Source organism: Nicotiana tabacum, chromosome 13 (genome assembly GCF_000715075.1).
Source record: "Nicotiana tabacum cultivar K326 chromosome 13, ASM71507v2, whole genome shotgun sequence".
In the NCBI taxonomy this organism is placed as follows: Eukaryota; Viridiplantae; Streptophyta; class Magnoliopsida; order Solanales; family Solanaceae; genus Nicotiana; species Nicotiana tabacum.
In genome coordinates, this window is record NC_134092.1 from 13210185 (window position 1) to 13226819 (window position 16635).

The following is a 16635-nucleotide window of genomic DNA, read 5'->3' on the forward strand; positions in this document are numbered from 1 at the left end:
TTTATATAGCGATCTCAAGTTAATTAACATTAAGGTGGAAAAAGGGAAGATGGAATATAACGAGACTAAGAACTTACTAACATAGAGTATTTATATCAATCTAATAAATACATGATAAAAGCGTTTTGTAAACTTCATGAAACCTTATTTAAAATTTATGAATTTCTCCGGTAACCTCAAGTTAAAATTACAGTATTTTAAATATTTATAAATATTTAATTAATTCTTCATATATATATATATATATATATATACAAAATCTGTACAAAAGTAAACTAATAGATTCACGTGAACATGTAATTAACCCTCTAGATCTGCCTTTGACTAGCAATGACATTGCCAAATACATATATAATTATATATAAGTTGTGTAGATTAACTGAAAATTCGAAAAAAAGTTACCTCCTCCTTTTCCAACTTTGGTTTTTCATGCTCATCATTTCCTGGAGAATAATATCATGATCAAAATTTTCAAAAATATTCATGAACTTCTTTAAGATAAAGGGTTTAGTTCTTTACTGAAGACACAGATGTATGCAAGTGTGTACGAGACTGTAGATGAAGATGAAAAAGAAGAAAAAAAATACGTAGACAAGAAGAGTTGATACCTTTACCACAGTAAATAAGGAATTTAACCAGATCCAGAAATTTATTCTTGATATCTTGGAAGAAAGTCGCCATTGATTCTCTTGGTTTCTTTCAATGGGTCAGACGTTGAGCTTTATATAAACAATATTACTGGGCCTAGAGGCGGATTCATATTTTAAAGGTGGTGGGGCACATAATAAACGGACTGCTCAACCCGTGCTCCCATCAAATTTTTTATCTTAAGGGTTTAAAGCAAAAAAAAAAAATTATAATGGTTTTCAATATATGACAAATATAATCGTTTTCATATATATCCAGGATTTTAATCGAGGTTAACGGGGTCCAATGATATAAGCTAAATCATTTCCCAAAACTTTGATTATATTAATCAATGATGACTCAGTCCAAATAAAAAACCTGTGTAATAATTTCAGCTTTTGATTATTTGTCGTATATATATGAAACTACTCAAAAGACAATAAAGGATGTCCCAGCATAATAAGAAGAAGATAGGATGGTAATTAAACATTTTAGTATTTGGGAATAAAAAAGTTTCCAACTTGGATGCCGACTCAATTTTAAGTTATTTATCTAATGCAAATTGATTATTTGCTAGCTGATTACCACTATTAGTTGTCTGTTAGATATTTCATATGATTTTGATTATTCATAGAAAAATTACTTTAAGCTGCGTATCCAGTACATAAGTATGTACGTAAAAGATATTTTTGGACAAACCTAGAGAGCAACTAAATTTCCTAAAACAATTTTACCAATACATGGATATGTAAAATACTGCAGTCCAACGTTATCTGCATCCACTTAACCAGCGAACTTTCATAATATTACTCTTTCCGCCTTAAATTATGTGGCGATATTTGATTTGACACGAAATTTAAGAAAAAAATAAAAACTTTTAAAATTTATAATTTAAAACAAGTCATAAATATTTGTGGGGCTATAAATAATCTCATTAAGGGTAAAGTAAGAAGTTTAAAGTTAAATTATTACTAAATAAGAAAGTATGATATTCTTTTTGGGACAAACTTTAATACATATATATATATATATATATATATATATATATATATATATATTTGACTAGCAAATATAATGAGAAAACTACCCTCTATATTCCCTCAAAATTTTAATAGCCCATATTTTTTTCCACTGACAAGAAATGGCCCTTCGACCCAAACTTATTGCATCTAATAGCCCGAAATATCTATTTTGTATATTTTTTATATAGTGACAGTCTGTTTTATATATTTATTGTATATTGACAGTCTATTTTATATATTTTTTGTATAGTAATAGTCTATTTAGTATATATTTTGTATAGTGACAGTCTATTTTGTATATATTTTGTATAGTGACAGTCTATTGTATATAAATTATATAGTGACAGTCTATTTAGTATATTTTTGTATAGTGACAGCCTATTTTGTATAAATTTTGTATAGTGACATTCTATTTAGTATATTTTTTGTATAATGACAATTTATTTTTGTATATGTTTTGTATAGTGACAGTCTATTGTATATAAATTGTATATATTGACAGTCTATTTTGTATAATTTTTATATAGTGACAGTCTATTATATATAAATTGTATAGTGACAGTCTATTTTGTATAATTTTTGTATAATGACAGTCTATTTTATATATATATTGTAATATACCAATATTCAAATCTATTTTCACCGAAAGAAATACATAAATATCCATGTAAATATATACTAATGGTGGGCCTGAAATTATGATTCCCTTCAAAATCAACTAATGACATACATGTGGAAATGGAAATTTATTTGGTGAAAACCAAAGGATCCCTAGCAAAGAAAATTAGCCCAGAAAAAAAAATGAGGCAATAACAGAGAGCTTGGGATTTTTATTCAAAAGGTGGTTGCCCCTCTCTCTTTAGCCAACGATTTTTCTTTTTCACTTTTAAAACAAAATCAACGGCCCTTGAATTCCTGAAAATATGTGTTTCTTCCCGTTTGAGGCTTTGGAGATGTTAACACCCTTCTTAGAAGGTGGTTAAATTCTCTACAGTGCTCTTTAGTTGTAAATATTTGATTGTCTATGATAATACTTTACAGTTTTAACCCCAAAAAAAAGTGAGCTTAAGACATACATTATTATGCAGCCACCTAAACATCCATTTACAGTTGGCATATCCTTTCTTTGTAAAATTGCAAGGTCATTTAATCAAATTACCCCAAAAATAAATGTTTTAGTACCGTATTAAAATTTTAAAATATATTATTAAATTATTTTTTATAATGTAAAAGTAACAAATTTACCTAAGAATCACATTGAAATGCACTAAATAATTTTTTGCAATAAAAAAAAAAACTAAACAAATTTTTGTCATGAAAAATAATTTCGTGACTTTGTAGCATTAAGACAAAGTTGAGCAAAGATGTTTTAGACACTATCTTATTTAATTTCGTTGTAGAAAATTACAAGAAGGTCTAATTCATTCTTTATCGGATAAATTTATATAATTGAACCGCCTGACGAAGGTAGGTCTAATTTCGAGAAATGGCGGAGGGGGAGGAAGAGAGAGCAGTACTGGAAAGGGAGCTGGAGCTTCAATTGGAAGAGCAGAAAGCAGTATTTTTGGGCTAGCCACTAGAATTACTTTTGGGCTATAAAATATGTATTGTAATTTTGGACTACTGGATGTTATAGGTTTGGCCCGAGTGACTATAAATGATATTTGCTCAAATATAATTATTTATGGCGAACTGGCCAAGTTTGTAACTTGCCCTTCTTTGTTTATAAACTCTTGGGTTTGGGTTTTAACGGGGACGAGATGGCCTCAGTCTAGGTTGGGCTAAATAGACCTGATTCAACCTTATTCAAAACAATAGCATGGGCTAGCCAGTTTTCGGATTGATAATCGCAAAAAAAATTCAACATTTGCAAAGTCATTAGAAAATAACCACTATTTTATGCGGAGATAAAATTTGGATAAAAATATCCTAGCTGAAATACGGAAAGTTCCAGCATATTATACTGAAATTTTTTCGGATTTTTTAAGAGTGTTGTCAGATTTTATCTTTACATGAAAAAATGATTAAATTTCAATTTTTTTTGAATTGTGACTATTTTTCAATTAACAATTATGAAGAGGGCTATTTGTGATTTTTTTCACCCCTTATTCTGTTTCGACCTATTGTGCCACTGACTGGTTGCAGTCTCTCGCTTCAGTTTCTATTGATCTTTAAAAAAATGTTGAAAATGAATCGTGCTTTACATATACGTAATCAATAAAGTATTTAACGTACGATCTTAGAAGATTAATGTTGAACAAATAATGCTGACAGTTGAGAATGTATGATAGTCAAATGACTAATAATTAAAGACCTACAATAATGTAAGTAATTGATTATATCCACATATATGAGTAGTAAATTACCCTCACTAATCATTTTTAGAGGGTTCCAATTAAGTTTAAACTAATAATTAAAGACCCAATCATTGTATAATAACTAAGATCGATCATATCCTTACAAAGAAAATACTCAATTCAGGTCCATCATTTGCATCTGGGCTCAACATGTATAGTGTTTCAGCATCTTTTGATTTAACCACACGTTCAAAATGTGCCCTCATATACGTCATCTCGCCGTCCGGTCCTTCCACGTCAGATTTTCCGGGCAACACGCCGGCGCCCATGGAAACCGGTTTGAGAATCTCCATTACATTGAGATCTTCTTCTGTAGCTTCTCTTTTCACACCATAGCCACTTTTTTTGCCATTACAATACATGCTCCATAATGGCTCTTCAAGAAGATTTATCTTCTCCTTTTTGTCTCTTTTTTCGCATTCTAAAGCAATCCTGACCTAAACAAGGAAATGTATATAGGTGGTGTCATCAGAAACACTCCGCGACAGATTCAAATTGCCAAAATATATATATATACAAAAAATCGAGGAGAATCAACCTATAGTATATATATGCATATTAAAAAAATTGCGCTACTTATACAATGTATTTTGTCCACGAAGGGTTGTTAGTTGACACCCTTGCTATAAGATGGCTCCGCCGTTGAAACAAACACTAAGGGAGAATGGCTTATATATGGGCTTACAAGAAGCATAAGAAAGGTATCAACTTTGTAAGCGGTGTTATTAGATCTAAAACAAGGACTTATAACGACTGCATTAAACTATAAATTGTCGTACCTTTGGCCCAAACTAGTGCAGGTCAGTACTTTCACATTTTAACTGACTGCAGGTACCGCACATATAGGGAAGGAAATCAAGTTGCAAATTGTTTAGCTAAACGAAACTTAAAGGCTAATACTTTTGAAGATGTTTTGTTGTATGATTCATCGTCCTCTTTTCGAAGAATATCATGTAAAGGGTTTAAGTTATATAGAGTGTCTTGCACTGTTAGGTCACCTTTATATCAGCACGTAATATATATTTTATTTTCAAGATTGTAAATTTTACATTTTAAGGAGGCTTACGAGTAAATTTATCTTAAATGATCTGCTAGTGTGAAAAATTTCTCACACTGTCGATCAGAGTATATAATTTAAACTCTTATATGTAAAACTTAAAAGAGACAAAATATAGGATACAAGAGCCCCTTTATATAATATGATGCAGATATTATATAAAAACAATTATCCCATTTTATCTGACACTATTATTATTCGGGGAGTCAAACAGTTTTTTATTTGACTATAATTTTATCAAACTTTCTTAAATATATATTAGTAACTATTTTAACTTGTACTTTTTATGTTATTTTCAAATAGGAAATTTTTATTTCAAAAACTTTTATGTACCATATTAAGGAATGTAAAAAGGTTCCTGAACAAATGGCAAACCCTCTTTGATTATTTAAAAACGTATGGATAAGGTGAAGAACCTATAGTCAAATTCACATAATAAATTAGGGCCGAATCCCTTCACATAAAATAGGAGGAAGGGAGTATTATCTTTTAAAGCAGGGAAAAAAATAAAAAAAACAAGCCTTACCATGCCGAGATTCATTTCCTTCTGCAAAACATTGGTTTGCAAAGCGAGTTCGATAACAACAGTGGGAAGAGTTCTAGGGTTTTCCTGAATAGAGATACTAACACGTCCCTTTCGATATCCAAACAACGTTCCGGTGATTCTTGAACCTGGAATTATACGGCTATTACTGTCCGGTAATCGGCCGCCGGGGAGCGAAGGAAGCTTGCATGCAGGTGTTATAATAGGGAAAGATCGAAAAACATTTCGAAAAACTCGAAAAACCCTAGTTCGATTTTTTTTCTTGGTAGAATTAGCTGGCTCAACAAGGGATAATTGCGGAGTTGGTGGTGGAGGTGGAGGTTTTTTTGAAGAAGACGACGAAGATAATGATGATGAGCTAGCTCTTGGCGTTGATTGTGAATCCTGATCCATTGCTGGTTTCCGTTATTAGGGTAACCAGCAATGGATGAGGTAGATTACACAGAGAAGGAAGAAACAAAGATTAAAGACGTTGAATTTTGCATGTAATGGAGATTGGGATAGGGGTGGGAGGGGGAGGGGAGAGGGGGTTGATTGTATTTTGGTTTCTTGGTGTAGGTGTTTGGAAATGATATTCCTTTGTTTTTCTTCGGCTTGAGTTTAGTTCCTCAGTATTCGGAACCTAAAATTGCGGAACTAATTAACCAGTACTATAATTACCTATTTACTTTTTAGATGAAAAGGGGTAGAAATTCATGTTATTGATAAACTAAAATAAATATTTACTTTATTAATAATTTGATGTAAACACATAATACAAATAAGTATTTACTAGCTTAATTTAACAGAGTACCATACCCACAAAAAAAAAAAGGGACTCTGAAAAATTAGAATTCCGACTCCTTGGAATTTGGATAGGACTATAACTCTAAGATGTTATAGTAGGGAAGTTGTATTTTATGTAATTTTTCTTGAAGAAATTTACCGGAAAGTTCAATAGTATAGACTTTGGAATATCTAATTATGATTCTTGTAATCAATTAATATTTGTTTTAAAGCAGTATCACCTAGGATCCGTGGCGCAATGGTAGCGCGTCTGACTCCAGATCAGAAGGTTGCGTGTTCGATTCACGTCGGGTTCAATCCTCCCGATTCAATATCGGATCCGTTCTTTTTGTTCCTCCCATTTTTCAAATACATTTTTGTCGCTTTTCCCACAAATTTCCTCTGAATAGATGGACAAAATCTGAGACTCGGCTAAATTCAAAAATAGCCAGATTTATAAGTGGTAATTGAAAAATAGTCACAGTTTTAAAAGTAATCGAAATTTAGCCACTTTTCATGTAAAGATAAATCTGAATGAAAACACTGTTCAAATTCCGGAAAATATTCCAGCATAATATACTGGAGTTTGAATTTTTTACATGTGAACTTGCAGCATATATTATGCTGGAAGTTCATACACATGTGCACCAATCTCCAGTATATTATGCTGGAACTTTCTGTGTTGTAGCAAAATAGTGACTACTTTTCAATGACTTTGCAAACGCTAGCTATTTTTTAATAACCAGTCCGAAAACTGGCTAACCCGTGCTACTTTTACTCCAAAAACAGCAACTTCACCATCTAACATTAATATAAAACTGCAAATTATGAGAATTTGCTCTTCAAAGCTAATTTGCACATTAATTTTAATTCAAGTATTTGGTATTGTAATTCTATTTTAAAGGGGCGGCATAACGGTTAAAGAGTTGGAGTAACATCTTAAAAAGGGGGCGGAACTCAACAAAAATAACACTAGGTTAATTCTTTCACCTACCTAAGTTTTGTAGGATAGCGTTACTAACATAGCAATAAATTAGTCGAGGTGCTAGCAAGTTAACTCGAATATTACGAACATCTTAATCAACTAAAATATCTGTGAACAATCTCGCTTATAACTCTATGCATAGTTGATATTAGTTGGCTACTTTAAGTTTCATATTCAGAGTGAACATTCAACCACGGCCAATTGAATGACCACAAACATTTAACAAGAAGTATATAACTAAAGGCAGATTTGATTTTCTTGGACCTAATGCTTTTGGCTCTATGCCTATGCCCTGGACCTGAAGAAATTGAGGATCGTCCTGGAATACCGGCTGAGGGTGAAAAGCATTTGCAGAGCAGCACGGCCTTTAACGATCCCCTCCCTTAGGTCCCTTGCCTTTTTAGCTATAGCTGGTCCCGCTGTCCTGGTCTCCGTTGGGACTAGTAGACCCTGCATGTTTGCTAATGAAGTAAAGATGAAGCGAAATTCATCACCTGAAAACATTTCAATGATCATAAAAGAGCAATGACAGCTAAATGTCTAATAACCTGATTGAGCCATGCTTGAAAACTGTCGCAATCTTTCCTCTGCCAAGCGGACAGCTCGAGTTGAGCTTCTAACGCCTTGTGTTAATCCTTGGCTGGAATGACCAAGACGTCAATATTAGCATCATGTCCAAGGATAATTCCACAAATTAATGACATATAACTGAATAAGCACATATGTTTTGTACTAACCCAAGGTCACTGAGCTCCATAGTTAGGTCACTGATCTCCATACCAGAGAGTCGAACTGCAGCCATAGTGTCAGGAAGCTCCTCTCTAGTAACATCCATTAGCTTCTCTAGCGACTCTGCAGCTCGTCTAAAAGCCTAGAGTCAAAATTGAACATTAAGTTATTGAGATATAGAAACATGCACCACATCTGATTATAAGATTCTTCTTGCACACTTTCTTCTGCTTTCAGACTCAAGTCAATATTTCATTTCATAGAAAGGAAAAAAGTTCACAACAGCCTTTAAACTACTTCCACAGTTCTACTGCATAGGTACTTCTTGCACACAGACCTAATAAATAATTACTGGAAAAGTATAATGACTAGGAAGAATTTGTTGACGCATACCAGAAGGGTTGGAATTGCAGAGAAAAACAGCCAGGTTGCAGATATTGCTGCCTGTCAAAGAATACAAACTTGGCATATCATAAAATTGGGATTCTAAGTCAAATACCCACAGAAAGAAACTTAAACTGAAGTATCTCTACCACATGAATGTAGGTGAACTAATTAGCAACCTATCCCCAGTTATGACTTGATGAACACTTAGACCTCCATTTATGACAGTTGATGAAATACGTCATAATAGATGAAGTAAAGTAAGTGTTTGAATCCGCCAGCAAGGGGGAAAAAACAAAAAGAAAAGAAAAGGGAAACATTACTCTTCAGCTAGGAAGGGAAAATAGGAAAATAAAAGAAAAAGCCAAATATCAGTCTTTCTTGATCAAGGAGTGGGGCAACAGTAGCAAACGAATGTAGTCAATACGGTCCAAAAAATTTAGCTTTCGATTCAATTTTATCCCTATAAACCAACTTATTTAATTGCATCCTTATTAGTTATTACATAACTCATGCCGATTGGCTCGTGGGCCTCACCAATGGTCTAACTACCTCTCATCCTTCCTATCCAATATTTCAAAGAAGCCTGAGAAAGCAGAGACTTACCTCCATGAGATTGTCCCTAATTGGCCGAGGAGTCAGACATATGATTGCCTTCACATTAACAGTAACTTGACCTTTTTACACCCATCCCCTATATGTTTCATCTATTCAACAATAGAACCAAATGCTTCTAAGAAGACACTTGAACATGTTCTGTCTCGGAGTGTACTCATTTGTTTATTTACTTCACTTGTATTTTTTACAATATGCTATTTCATTAACATAAAAAACAATACTTCATTTATTTTTGTTTACGTTACTCTACTTTATTATCAATCTTTTCTTAACCGAGGGTCTATCGGAAACAATCTCTCTTCCCTTCCAGGGTGGGGGTAAGGTTGCGTACGTCCTACCCTCCCCAGACCTCACTTGTGGGATTACACTGGGTTGTTATTGTTGTTGTTATATTACTCTAGTCAACCCCCTAGCATGCCCTCACTGAACCTTGTTGTGTCCATACATACCCCCAAACTCTCCGCCAACCTTGCAACTGCCTACCCTAACCTGCAATCACATCCCACCCACCCCCAAAATCCTGCACATTAACTTCTTTGGGAGAAAATTTCATTAATTCATGTAAAAAAGGGCAGTCAGGTGCACTAAGTTCCCGCTATGCGCAGGGTCCGAGGAAGGGTCGGACCACAAAGGTCTATTGTACTCAGGCTTACCCTGCATTTCTGCAAGTGGCTATTTCCACGGCTCGAACCCGTGACCTCCTGGTCACATGATAGCAACTTTACTAGTTACGCCAAGGCTCCCCTTCATTAGTTCATGTAAGGTACAATAAAATGAAACTATATTATCTCTAGAGCTCCAATCGTTAATTTACATGTTCAGAGTAAAGCCAATTAATGGTGGCATCACAAGCGATTTCAGGAACCAAATCTGCAAATTACAGGCTTATAAGAGACCCATTCCAGTACCATTACACTAGTATAAAAACAGGTAGTTATAGACCTTTTAAACACAAAATACATTTTTCCAATCTTCGTGAATATGACTCGTTTTAGCAAGTTAAGATTGCAATGGAAATCCTCTTTTCTTTTATATGAGTATCATCTTTTTAAATCTCATTAGGCTTCAATGGAAGGAGGAAAAGAAAGAACGAAAAATGTTTGCACTTATGACGAGCTATGATTATGCACATTATGGGTAGGTAACAAATTTAGGATCATATGACAAATTGCAAACACTGTATATGCTAATTTAACATAATTTAAATGTTGCATGTCAAATTAAATAATGCAAAAAAATTGGGGATTAACTTCCCAACTTAGTCATTCATAATATAGCCACTTTACTAGCTGCATAACTAGTAGCTTCAAATACCAAGGTACAATCTATGGGGTCAAACCGCCACAAACGAGCCAGTAACATTTTCATTGCTACAGCAGGAACTACATATATTAAATTTTTGAAAATTGGAGTAAGGTGGTTGCTTTGTAAAGCTAATACTGTTCGCCCTTATATTATTGCATCAGTCCTCCATGAACGGGAGAAAAGAGATAGAAAGGCGAGAAAGCAATAGTATTTTACTGAGAGCTAACAAACAACAACTAAGTTTCAACCCAAAATAGTTGGGAGGAGCTATACAAATCTTCGATATTCATTCTGCTCTATTTGGCTTGCTTCATTCCAAAATTCCATGGTGTGTCTTTCAAGGCAAATTAGGAGCTTTCTAAAAGTAGATGTCATAAATTGGCTAGTTTACACCGACCGTCTACCTAAGCAACCACTACTCCTTTATCTGGAATTGGAACTGACAATGTGAATCTCGGTAATACAAATCTACATAGGATCTGAAGGTCACACATGCAGTGTTTAGCTTAAACAACAAAACAAAACAAGAAACAAGCACAATACGGAAGAAACCTAAAAAATCCAGTCATCTCCTTATAACTTATTCTAGTCAAGTTATCCACAAGTCAATAGAGAGAAAATTACACAACAGCTAGAATGTCGTAGGAATCACTCAAAACTACACGAATGAACAATGTATGAGAATAAAACTGATATACTAATCCACGCGCGCACACACACTCACATAAATATATAGAGAAGCCAAATATTTCAGATTAACAACAACAACAACAACAACAACAACAACAACAACCCAGTAAAATCCCACTAATGGGGTCTGGGGAGGGTAGTGTGTACGCAGACCTTACCCCTACCCCGAAGGAGTAGAGAGGCTGTTTCCGAAAGACCCTCGGCTCAAAAAAATAAAAAGACAAAATGACAAAAAGGAAACAATATTAGTATCACAACAACAATCATAGGATAAATAGGAACACCATGAAATCCAGAAGAAAGATGCAAAGCAAAGGGAGACAAATATTTCAGATTAAATGGTTGAAAAACTTGCAGTCAATATTCAACTTATTTACATCTTCCCATATCCCAAGAATCATAGTTCCAAAAATACAACCTGTCCAACTCCTTTCTTTTTTTTTCTAGTGTTCAGTAAATCACTCAAAAAATGCTTGTAATATGACACAATTGGAGGTATATCTTAAACTCAAACACTGTTTTTATTGGTTTGGTTTATCCATAACATGTCATATTATAACGGTGTTAAAGTAAATTACTATCTTTATTTTATCAATGGTGGTGTCAAAATCAGCTTGTGCACAAATCTACTGTTCCATTCGACCTACTACCACCCACCCGTACATATACTCGATAACTCTATCCACCAAGGGTAAAATTACTCTCTTTCTTTTCCTCATGCTTGCTTAACAACAAAATCATTCCTTTCCCTAATATTTCTGAGCAGCCAAACAGACTTTAGTAATATTCCAATCTTCCTCACAAAAGATCCAACTTTTAGAAAATAAAGCTCCCAAATTCACATTGCTAATGATAATTAATGATAAATAGACACAATAATGCAAAATCCAAATGGATTTGTATGTAACAGAGTGAAAGGAAAGAGTACATACAGCGCAAGCAATGAAATTGAGGATATGAATATGGCGATGTGTTAGAGTCCATTGAACCACCGAGGAAGAAGAATATCCAACGGTGGAATTCAGATGAGAGGTAACTAACGGCTCAGATGACGAAGCATTTTCCGATTGGACGGAAAGAGACGCCAATTGCCGTTGTGGCAATCGGATACTAAACCGCCGGCTGATATCCAAGTTCCCGGCGACTCCTTGGTCGGAATTTATGTTGAGCACCGGCGACGGTAGCTGCAATTTGAGCGTACTCAACATTTGTTTCAGTATTCACGCTCAGTGTGTGTCTCTGTGCGTGTGAAATGGCTCGTCGCCGTTTTTGAGCTAAAGGACATTTCTGGCATTTCAAGGGTTGAAAGGTCGCTTTTTCCATATGCGACTTATAATTGCGTTTTTTGGATTTTTCCACGTAAAGCATCTATATTTAATTAGAAAATAAATATTATAATCACAAAATAACATATACTGAATAATATGTAAAAGCACCAGAAAAGAAAATTTATACTGTATGTAAGATTTTATCTGCCCCCAGTGTTCACACAAAATATTATATAGTGCGTTAAATCACAGATATATACGTCAAAATGTATCCTATAACAATTTAAGTTCACCAATCCTATGTATTAGAGCAAATCTTTCCATTCAAATTTAAACGATATTCCTAAGATGAGGCATGAATTTTACATGAAATATTTTGATGTATACATCTGTGATTTAGTGTAATACATTCTTTTTTTTTGTATATACCTACAAGGTTTTAGCAACGGTTGTGTAATCACTAGGGATTTTGAAAATAGTTACACTAACTACTACTTCCTTCGGTTCACAATAAGTGATCAATTTGCCTTTTTATTTTGGTCAAAAATAAGTGTCAATTTATATAATCAAGAAAAAATTCAAATTATTTTTCCAAAATTACCTTTATGTACGTATCTTTTACTTCACTCATTAATTATGCTACAATATTTAAATAAGTGTAGTTTAGTCACATTAACTATTTTTGTCTAGGATTTTATATTTTCTTAATGGATGTGCCCAAGACGAATTGGTCACTTATTGTGAACCAGAGAGGGTATATTACTTTAATTGATTGATTAATTAATTAATTAAAAATAAGCTGACAAAGCAAAGCATTCTTGTTATTAGAGCCTCCTTTGCTAAGCTCACATGAGAGAGCCGTACGATTCTTCACTTGTTAATTACTTAATTAATTTCATAATTACCCTTCCGTATCCAATAGGTATATCAAGTCTACCAAGAAAATAATGATTTGATAAATATAAAAAATAAAAAAGACAAGGTATGGTTAAACTAATATTTATATTGAATACATTATGACAATTAATGTAATGGTATGGTTAGGATTTCTCCATTCTTATCCATATGTCTTGGGTACTAATCCTAAAATTCTCTTTCAATGAGTCTTATATGCTGCGTGAATCTAGATTAATCGATACCCAAAAAAAATATATGTAATGAATCTCCCAAATTATAATTGTTTGGATATACAAGTTATAAAATGAGATTGTGCTCCTTTTATCCATTATCTAGTTAATAAGATCATTAAATATTGACATAAATTAAATGAATCATTATATGTCAATCTTAGATAACTAAAAATGCCAACTAAATTCAGTTATGATGCTAGTATGAAATTATATTTACTACCTTATAATTCTCTCTATCATTTTCCTTTCTCCTCTCCACTATATATATAAAATAAAAAGTTAAGAAAAAAAAAAAACCACACAAGAATCTCTCAATTTTCCAATGCCAAAAGAAAAAAAATTGTCTTCACATTGAAACTATATTCACTAAATATAGCAGTTTGGTCTGATATAAGTTCCTATATACTCCATTCGTATAGAACGTTCAAACAAGAAGATAATTTCTTGGTCATACGTATTGAAATCAAAATATTATATAACTCGAAAAAAATTTATTCGTGCGGAGATAATGTTAATCTGTATTAACTTAGCTCATTTAACTGCCATTTGAAACACTCAGTTGATTATCGTAGCTATTTTGTGTTTTGATTAACGAACACCTAATAGTTATAAAAAATAAAGAAGAATTAACCCTTAAAAACTGCAAAAGGTCATGTAATTCATGTAGAGAATCAACATTTAGTAGACCGTGTAAATATAGTCTTCATTCTCAATGCCTTAATTCTTAATCAGTTTCAGCCAAACAAAAACTAGCTTCATATCCCTTCTCCATCTCTCTCATAAACGGGGTAAAAATATTTATTCATTTGGATCGTTTATAAGGTAAACTATATGTAAATATATGTGATAAATATTAGCTCCGCTTGTGTAAGCTTGCATATTGTTTACCCGAAAAATGGATATAGTTGAATTTGTACGTAGTTCTAAAAATATGTGATATAGCTTGATACAAATCGTAAGGACAAATAGAAATATCAAGTATGGATTACAAAGAATGCAAAATAAGCAAGATTGGAAAGAAGATGATTGTTTAGACTAAGCAAAATGAATCAATCAATAAAGCCTCAAATGATAGTCTTTTAATATAGGAGAATATGGTGCTTGAATTACAATGTAAGAAAAAGGACTGTCTTGTACAGAAATGTAGCCATCCTCTTTATAGTGAAGGATCTTACTTTAGATATAATTAAAAATACATAGTGGAGACTCCATAATAAATCAGTTTTTCCCTTATTTCCGCTTAGATTCTCTCCCTTAGTATGTTTGCAACGGCTCTTGTCTGTGGGCTCGAGCTCGATCGGCCTCGGTGCCAGTCAATAGTGCTTCTAGAGCTCGATACAGACTCGGGATTAGGTGATGATTCGGACTCGATCCCGGTTGGGCTCTGCCCTTTAAGCTCGAAATCATCTCATCATAGTTCGATCCGGACTCGAACTCGATGATGACTTCGAACTCGGTGTATGACCTATACCTAGAATTCGAAACTTGTTTGTATCATCTTCGGGACCCATCTCGATATTACGAAGTCTTTCTTCGATCCATTATATTTCTACCTTGATCAATCGTACGAAGACCAGAATCTATTTCGACCGTATACAGATAGTCCCCTCGTTTCTCGGGAAGGATATGGTGAGAAACGATACGATTCCTCTATGGCTCGATTAGATTATAGACTGACGTTCACATTGGGCTCGATCATGACGCACATGATAGTTGTCCCGTCGATTTAGGTTTTCAAGGCATTTAATGCATGTCAGACGGTGGTCGACCACCGCTGACATTGAACCGTTATTGCTTTAATCTATAAATAGCCCTTCCTTTTACCATTTACCACTTTTACATCTTCATCTTTCAAATTTCCCAAGTTCTTTTTCGCACCCTCTGAGTTTGTTCGCAGATATGTGATTCCTCTTTGCTAATGCCCTTCTTCAAAATTACCAAATCTTTGTCATTTTCTTCTATTCTTGACCTTTAAATTCAAAAAATGGCAAAAACATCACAAACCATTCCTCAGAAAGAGAAAGCTTCATCTTCACAATCTGCCACCGATGGAACACCGGTAGAGCCACGACCTAAGGAGTGCGTTCATGGGGCGTGTGTTCTTACCTCTAATTTTAAGGTCGATATAGGCTCGTCGGTTCCCGGCCGATGTGAGCCAGTATCGATGTACATGTGTTCGATAACCGAGAGGCACCTCAAACAGCTGAAAAATAATTGTAATTAGGAGGTCAAAGAAATAATAATCCCTTCTTCTGACGAAGATATCACCACTTACGTGAAAGGATTTTTAAGTGTGTATACTTACCCTTTCACGTTAGGTCCCCTCGATTCTGTTATTATTGACTTCTGCCGTCAATACCAAATAACCCTAGGTCAGGTCCATCCCTCTTTTTGGTGGATCGTTATTTTGATTCGATACTTTGTGAACAAAATTGAGGGGATGCCGTTCACCCTCGACCATCTCATTTGATTGTACCGTCCTCGCCTTTTTTGAGGAGGGTTAATAAAACTATAGCGTTGGGCTACCAAGGCTCTGTTCTCGAGCATTGACGAGGACAGGGATCGATGCTAGATAGGAAGGTTCATTCGAGTAAGGACTTCGGACCTGATTCCGACTGAAAATATGCCTTTTCCCGAGGAGTGGAATATGAAACGTAAGTGTGGTTATGCTGTTACTTCCTTATGTTTTGCCCTTTTATTTCTTTTCTCACTGATATTCCTCTTTCTTTGATGCAGCGGTTCCCTGGATGCCCGGAGCAGTTCCCGATCTCAAGAACTAGGTACGAGCTTTGGTTTCGACCTCCACATACCTCGAGCGCTCATGGCGCGATTTGTCAAAGGGCCGATGGGAGGCAAAAAATCACAGTAAGCCCCTTTCTCGTACCTTTTGGTAGTTTGAACGAGACGATTTCCATATAATTTAATAAAATTTTCCATATGTAGGAGTGGGCAAAGATGCGGTTTTGAGGCTCTCGTCCATCGAGGAAGAAGCTTCAGCCTTTGTCCCAAAGCTGGTAAAAGATAATAAGAGGAAAAGAGCCTCCATTCCGGAAGATCCAAAACCGAAGAAGAGGACGACTCGTAAGCCGAACACGAATACCATTCCTTTGACCGTAGAATCAGTTATGCGTCTAAGGGATGAAGACGAAGAAGA

General features: G+C 34.4%; 2 protein-coding genes and 1 non-coding gene across 5 annotated transcripts; 1 reads left to right on the plus strand and 2 right to left on the minus strand.

Annotated features, from left to right (window-relative positions):
• Positions 1 to 3930: 3930 nt before the first annotated feature.
• LOC107791092 (protein MIZU-KUSSEI 1-like) lies at positions 3931 to 6115 on the minus strand. The gene is made up of 2 exons (XM_016613087.2): positions 5590 to 6115; positions 3931 to 4443 (listed from the first exon to the last, which is right to left on the minus strand). The coding sequence occupies exons 1-2, from the start codon at positions 5998 to 6000 to the stop codon at positions 4099 to 4101; spliced, it is 756 nt and encodes a 251-aa protein (XP_016468573.1). The 5' UTR covers positions 6001 to 6115; the 3' UTR covers positions 3931 to 4098.
• Positions 6116 to 6617: 502 nt separating this feature from the next.
• Positions 6618 to 6689, plus strand: TRNAW-CCA (transfer RNA tryptophan (anticodon CCA)). The gene has a single exon. It is a non-coding gene; the product is annotated as a tRNA-Trp (tRNA).
• Positions 6690 to 7425: 736 nt separating this feature from the next.
• LOC107791093 (uncharacterized) lies at positions 7426 to 12385 on the minus strand. 3 transcript variants are annotated; one of them, XM_016613089.2, is made up of 5 exons: positions 12016 to 12382; positions 8480 to 8530; positions 8095 to 8228; positions 7906 to 7997; positions 7426 to 7818 (listed from the first exon to the last, which is right to left on the minus strand). In XM_016613089.2, exons 1-5 carry the CDS (start codon positions 12289 to 12291, stop codon positions 7643 to 7645), a joined length of 729 nt encoding a protein of 242 aa, XP_016468575.1. In that variant the 5' UTR covers positions 12292 to 12382; the 3' UTR covers positions 7426 to 7642. The 3 variants fall into 3 exon arrangements, with proteins under 3 accessions (XP_016468575.1, XP_016468576.1, XP_075083844.1); XM_016613090.2 differs by having other exon boundaries at positions 7426 to 7807; positions 12016 to 12381; XM_075227743.1 differs by lacking the exon at positions 8480 to 8530 and having other exon boundaries at positions 12016 to 12385.
• Positions 12386 to 16635: the final 4250 nt, after the last annotated feature.